This window comes from Hordeum vulgare, chromosome 1H (assembly GCF_904849725.1).
Source record: "Hordeum vulgare subsp. vulgare chromosome 1H, MorexV3_pseudomolecules_assembly, whole genome shotgun sequence".
Taxonomy (NCBI): Eukaryota; Viridiplantae; Streptophyta; class Magnoliopsida; order Poales; family Poaceae; genus Hordeum; species Hordeum vulgare.
Window position 1 is genome coordinate 231,890,436 of NC_058518.1, and position 7,096 is coordinate 231,897,531.

Here is a 7,096-nt window from a genome sequence, read left to right on the forward strand (position 1 = left end):
TACGTCCAATATACTGTGATGGAGGAAGTACTATATAAGGGACCCCTCCTCCTTTTAGGGTTAGCTTATATTTAGCAATTGAGATTGTTGAGCATAGTTCCTTCCACTTACCTCCTCCCATGAAGATGACCCTATGTGAGAAGATCCAAGTGGATGTCAAGGCCTACTTGTATCCATTCATTGAACTAAGTTCGTTGTATCTCTTGTGTTCTATGGATGGATGTGTGATTTGAAGATCGGTTTTGAGTGTTCTTGTTTTCTCTTGATTTTCTCCCTTTCCCCTCTAAGTGTGAAAAGATCGACAATCACGGGTTTGCCCCCGTATCACATACACAAAAATAAACACAGGAATCAATGCATGGTTTCCATGAGAATTGATGTGTCATAGTAGTTTCTTTTTTCAATCAGATTTTTGTTTGTATTAGTCAAACAACCAGAAGAAGGTTGGAGCCGATCCATTTTGTGTTGGTCGTCAAACAGGCGTCCATAGTATCTCACAGAACAGCATTTCCAATGACTTGCCGAGAAATGCCAAATCATGCGCGCTGTTCCACTTCAACCTGTACTCTTTAGGTTACATACAATGCCTCGGTCCGGTAGTACATCTCTCCACTAACTAATGGTACGTGGCACTCCTGTTGCCCGAAGGTGGGAAAGCCTGTCGCCTTCGTGGATTCTGGAAATTCCCCTCATCCTCTTCGCCGCCACCCGGGATTTGTTTCGAACTTCTACGTTTATCTCCAGAATCCGCATTGATTGCCCTGGCCACTGCATTGTCCTTTCTTCTCTCAGATCTAACCTCTCCAAATGAAGTATTCTTTCTAGCTTCAGCATAATCAAAGGCCTTAAGCTGGTCGTTAAATTCTGGTTCTTCCGGTGCTTGGTGCTTCTGTTGAAGGTCTCTGCTCTCGTTGAGGGGTCTGAAGCGCTGCTCGATGCCAGAGGAAAGCTCAGGAGGGGAGCTAGACACATCAGTGTCTCCAGGTTTGCACTCGCTCTGTCCATCTGCGTTGCCGTTTTCTGGGTCATCTGTTCCAGTGTCCAGCTGGATCACTTCCTCCATCTGAGAAGCAGGATCATCGCACATGATTTCCGCTTCAGGTTCCACCGATTTTGCTACTGGAAGGCTAGTTGCTGCAGGATTTGCACCACCTGAGAAATGATGGAAAGGCAGTACCACGGAAGACTTGATCTTCTCCACCTTGCTTTTACTCTGCATTTGTAACACAAGCCAAACAAAGTCAAGCATTACTAGGGAAAGCTAATGGGGGAAAGTGCTTTCTGTTGCACCCAAAAAACAGAACAAAGATAACACCATATATTGCAGATTAGTGAGCTTACAAAAAACCTAAGTCCCATAACCATAATGAAGACAAGTCACCAACCTTTCCACAGTGAGAACTTGGGTAAAAATTTCTAGTACTCCCTCTGTCCCAAAATAAGTGTCTCAACTTTGTACTAGAGTTCAGACACTTATTTTGGGAAGGAGGGGGTAGCATCTATACCGAGACATTCACCCCATGTGGCTATATAGAGAGAATAGAGACTACGGAGGAAATTCACGAAAAGAGGAGACTATTCCATATCTTGCACCTTATTTACTGGAGTAAAGTGAGAGCTCTTGGTATATCTCTTTGGAACAAAAGTCATAACTAATTTATTTAGATGCAATTATTTTCCATTGGTACCACAGGTATCCCCCGTAGGTAAGAGGTTCGGATACACCCAAAGTTCAGACACAATTAGTACCTTAATTCAAGATCTTCATCACTTGTTAATTCTACAACAGAGGAAAGAGAAAAAAGGACAGAGCAGAAACATCCAATACCTGGTCACTTGAAAATCCTGGAAATAGATTTGACCTTCTTGCGGAAGAGGGTTTTCCTAACAGAGCACCAAAAGCCGTAGGTCTCTTCGATACTTGAACTGTTGCCTTTATTACCTGAAAATGGAGCTGCTTAGATACTGATACAGCAGAAGAAATATAGCAAACAAAGGCAAATGATTCTCTTACTTGCTGCTGACCACTATTGCTCGGTATCACTGTATCTGCTTGCCCAGTAGCGCCTGGCAACGCCCCAAAGCTCTTGGTTTCAGGTGTGACGTTATCTAGTTGCAAATTACCTAAAGAAGCTCCGCTCGTAACATTCCCAGTACAGAAAGAAGTATGGATGTTTGTAATCACTGTGGGAGCTACAACAGGTTCAATCAGCTGAAGATTACTTTCATTACTATCAGCATCGACGGCAGAAATCATTTCAGTGTCTTCAGCGCCGTCCTTCACTTCTGCCACCATTAACTGCACAAAATGATGCATTAGTATGAAAAGCAGCCCTGATCCCTTAGTAAATCTCTGAGGAGTTGGTTCCTACAAATTGCAACAGTAAAGTAATGATAATATATAAGTTTCACACAGACCAGCAGAACTACCTCTTCCAGCCTTCCTTTCTTCAGTTGCTCAGCTATACTTTCAAAAGCATCGGCATTTGCGACAGCATTCCTTATGGTAGTAATGACATGTCCGAGATAGTGCTCAAGAAATTTATTTTTTGACTTAACTGTTCTTTTTAACCTCCCAGTGGTCACAGGCATCTGCTTGGCTGTAGTCCAAATTCAAAGGATAAATTAGCCAAGCTAACTCATGTGTGTAAGCAATGTACATAGATTAGGAAAGAGCAATGCCTATTTCAAGTAGAGTCTTATTGGGTAATATATAACCAGTGCTCTCATCCTCAGCACGAGCAACACCATCTCTCCATTGATATAGACCCTGTGATGGAAAACAACTAGATGAGGCATGGTAGAAATGATTTCATTTCAACTTACAAATGAGTATATTAAGTAGTCATAAATAGCATAGCACCTTAGGCAAGCAGAGGCATAAAACATAAACAGAACAATGTCAACAAATAAAATTAAGATGTCCTTTTCATTAAGGTGGATCATCTGGAGTTAGAGAAACCAAGCACAGCTTACAACAGTGTAGTATAAATAAGAAAGCATCCACAAGGACCGAACTATGGGGTCTGGAAGAACTGTGTTCATTTTCAGCAAAATGCAGTGTATGTGTCCAAGTGGAGAAAACTTATCAAGGATCAAGATATCAGTATAAAGAAGAATCACAAACACTTCAAACAGGAAAATTACTTACAGCAAGAACTGCCAGCTGCCTTGCACTCAAGTCATTTTCTTTCAACCTGCAATTACATAAAAAATGACATTACACTGCTTGAATGGTTTCTAGAACAAAAACATGGTAAACCAAGAGAAATACAAACCCATGTATGTAAAGGTATGATGAATCGGTCAGCAGCTCCTTCTCATATAGTTGCAAGCAAATTTCATTGCTGCGCTTGCAAACCTGAAGTAATAGCAGACATCTGATTACTTACATGTATGCTCTACGGCCCACACAAGTTCAGGTACTGAAGTCGTTGTACAATTACTGAAGTCACTAAGTCAATCCATAAGTAACAAAAGTAGTAGCAAAAGAATGTGCTTGTGTTCCTCAACACACAAGTTTACATCAGTTCAAAAGGCACACATTCTGAAATTCAAGCACGCAATCAATTGCATGTGATGCTGCATAGAAGTTGTCAACCACAAAATCGATTGATGGCAGAGGCAGACAATACTAAACAACGCATGTAAAAGAAACTTGACCATCAAACAAGCAAACGAGGTAAGACTTGCGAGCAAAACAAAACAAAAAAATATTACCTCCAAAAGAAGATCATCGCCTGAAGACTCATTAACCAATCGCAATCGCATCAAGTCATATATGTAGAGCAGATAGTGTGTATCTTCCCTAGCATACCTGAAAGGCATAGTCACAATCAGACACATTTGATGGACATAATTAGTGAGGACAGAATAAATAAGAAATGGAAGAACAAAATGTGGCCATCAAAGCACTGTACTTGGTCATTTCATCAGGAAGTGGCCTCAGCCTCCAATCTGCACTCTGATATCTGCATGAGATATATGTTTTAGTCAAGTTTTTTAGAATATAATTCGTGGCATGGCAAGTATAAGAAAAATGTACTCTAGAATAAGAAGTAGTATGTACTCTTTGTTTGCTGTCACTCCACAGAAATATTGCAGAAGATGCTCCAGGCTGTTGCGGTCCATTTGTAAGATTCTTGAAGCCTGTTTGCATTTTGATGAGAAGATCAAGCTTTAATTTATAGAAAACCAAAATGGCCATTTTAACTAAAGAATTTAAGCATAAAAGAAAACAATAGCTGAACTGGATGCTAGGGCCATGCTGCTGTTTATCTATGCAGAATCATACCTGCCCAGTGTCGAAAAGGTTGCACACATATATTCCAAAGTCTCTTTGAAGCCATATTATATCACGACCTGCCCCATGCATTACCTAATTTCCCATGAGAGTGATGAGAAACTGGACTTTGAACAATAGCAAGAACACATGTATACAGAAAGAGCAAGGTTTACCTTCTTCTTAGTTGGATCTTGAAAAACTTCTCTTAAGTTCTCACCGAGACAATTGCGGAGCTTAAGAGTGTCTACAATAAAGTCCTCAGTTCTAGTTGAAATCTGCATCAGGCAGGTGAGACCCTGAAAAGACCTATAGTGGTTGTGTTCCAAATCAACCTGAAAAGAGAAAACAAATGGAAATTGATTTAAGTTAGTAATTACATTACCCTGACACCAAAACAAAACAAAAACAAAAAATTGTACAGTGACAATAGTTAGCAGTAGACAGTAGTTAGGAAGCAAAAGAAGACTGCAGAGCATGCTACATTTTGTGTAACCTGCAGCAGAAGTTGTGAATTTGCGTGCTACACTGACAATGCAGAAAATATGTAGGGAGGCAAAAACAACTATTGGCAGCAAAGGTGAAGTGAACAAGGCAAGAAATATGATGGTTAGTAATGAAAACTAAAGCACGGAATGCGAATATGAGTATTTAATATTTACAGTATGGCATATGAATATGAGTATTTAATCGTCAACGTCCATGCTTTAACAACTCTAGTAGGCAGGAAAGGCCCAACTTCCCACATAGATCTAGCACTGCAATGAGAATTGTAACTCTGGTACTAATAGCAACGTAATTAGCCTCCTGAATATTTTATAGTAAAACACAATCTACAGAATCAAAAGTATACAGCAGGTTGCACTTCATATGGTCAACCAGACAACTACTTGAGTATTGTTGAGGCATAAGCAAGAACAATACTGCATTTCTATGAACTGGAAGCAAGAAAATCTAGAGAAACTACTAGTACTGTTACTTACAGCAAACTCAGTTGCACTCTTCAGCTTTGTCACCAACACTTCCAAGGTTCTCCGGTCTTCAACAAATGTAAAAGGGGTGTCATCTAAAGCAGGTGGTTTTAGTGGCTCACTTTCAGGAACACGCCTGTCAAATAGTTGCTCCATGGGGAGTTTTTCCTGCAACGAAACAACTGCGTCACACCACTTTTCTCACATTTGATAAATATACATGCAGAATAAAGGAAACAGCACTTCCCTCCAATTTCTCTGAGAAAAACACCGGTATTAGATTACACTGCTGACTCTTTGTTCCTCCATACTCATGTTATTTTCTTTCCCTAATTTTATTCACACAATCTCTTATGGCATCTAGTCTCCACTACCTAACGCATTTCAATACTCATGTACCAGCTAAAACTAATCACGGTCAGTGTGCAACACTTGATAATCTTCCAAATGAAATAAAGAAATTCTCTCCTGCATGATTCACTAAACAATAATGACTCATTTGGCACCTTCCATGGATGATTTCATCATAAATTTCTGAACAGTCTAATCTTAAATTGTTGAGGGGAAAGTGTGACGTGAGATTAGAACAAACATGTGCGGAAGCACTGACCAGTGGGTGTATGGCACGGGCACCATCATCGCTGCGTTCAAGGAAGGCATGGTCGAATGGCTTGCTAGTGTTGTCCACCACAATGCGGTGCACGTCCTGCGGGCGTGGGATGGTGGGGATGTGGAAGGGCACCTTTGGCTTTGGCCCTGATGCTGCAGCCCTATGCATGGTGGCCATCCTAACCGAACCAGAAGGTCCAAAGGCCTCACTTCTGCCAACTCCTTCCTCTCCCATACCCATCTTCTTCTTCTTCTTGCCGTAAACAACCTGGAACCCGTCCCCAGCCATCTCTTCTGCCGCGACCTTCCGGCCTTGGGCCTCCTCCTTCTCCCGCAGCGACTTGAACTCGTCCGCGGAGGCGGCGAACATCTCGAGCAGGTCGTCATTGCGGGAGACAAGCCAGTCGTAGGCGTCGTCGAGATCCTCCGTGGGGAAAGGCGGCTGCTGCTGCTGCTGCTGTTTGGGGAGGAGCGTGGAGGCCGCGAGGACACCTAGGGAGGATTCGGCCCTGGCGGCGGCGGCGGCGACGGGGGACTTGAAGGAGGGGAAGTTGTTGTAGAAATGGAAGTCACGGGCGGGAGGGATCGCGCGGGAGCGGGCCGACAGGCGCGCGGCGGCGGAGGCGAGGGGCCCCGACGAGGCCTCGATGGCCACGGCCGACTTGTTCTGCTTCCACGGCGGCGGCGGGTGAGGGGCCTCGTCCGCTTCCATGGCGAGTTGGGTGGGAAAGTGGTGCTAGCGGTTTAGGGTTTATGGCACAAGAAGAAGACGCAATGCGAGTTATGTGTGAGTTTCCGCCTCCTTTTCTATTTATTTATTTTTTGCTTGGTTTTCGTGCTGGATTTTCGCCTCCTTCCTGTACGCGGTTCTGATGCTTTACGGTTCGAGCACACGAATGCGTACGGTGAGATTACATTTTGAGATCCGATCTTTGCTCCACTCTAAAAATTGTGGATTTGTGGGTTATTTTCTCCAAATCAAGGCCCTTCTTTATGAAAAAATATATATGAAAGCAACTCCAACAGTCGACTCAAACGGACGACGATTTTATCCGCTTTTTGTCTGTTTGGGTGGTCTGAAGGACACCAACATCCGCTTCGACGTTTAAGTCAAAACATGCATCCAACGCTGGCCCGATCCATTTTTACCGGTGCGTGAATACATAATAATCAAGGATTAAAGCCGGTCACGAAGGCCGGCAAGAGTCCACGCGTCCCCGTTACATTATAAATG

The 7,096-nt window shown here is 42.8% G+C and overlaps 1 protein-coding gene across 2 annotated transcripts; it reads right to left on the bottom strand.

The window, feature by feature from the left end:
- Positions 1-266: 266 nt before the first annotated feature.
- On the bottom strand, positions 267-6,612 carry LOC123429464 (protein RRP6-like 2). 2 transcript variants are annotated; one of them, XM_045113504.1, is made up of 14 exons: positions 5,864-6,612; positions 5,266-5,421; positions 4,459-4,617; positions 4,295-4,378; positions 4,070-4,149; positions 3,921-3,971; positions 3,721-3,817; positions 3,279-3,361; positions 3,152-3,197; positions 2,683-2,770; positions 2,431-2,600; positions 2,015-2,299; positions 1,829-1,942; positions 267-1,213 (listed from the first exon to the last, which is right to left on the bottom strand). In XM_045113504.1, the coding sequence occupies exons 1-14, from the start codon at positions 6,572-6,574 to the stop codon at positions 617-619; spliced, it is 2,721 nt and encodes a 906-aa protein (XP_044969439.1). In that variant the 5' UTR covers positions 6,575-6,612; the 3' UTR covers positions 267-616. The 2 variants fall into 2 exon arrangements, with proteins under 2 accessions (XP_044969439.1, XP_044969435.1); XM_045113500.1 differs by having other exon boundaries at positions 1,829-2,299.
- Between the last annotated feature and the right edge of the window lie 484 nt (positions 6,613-7,096).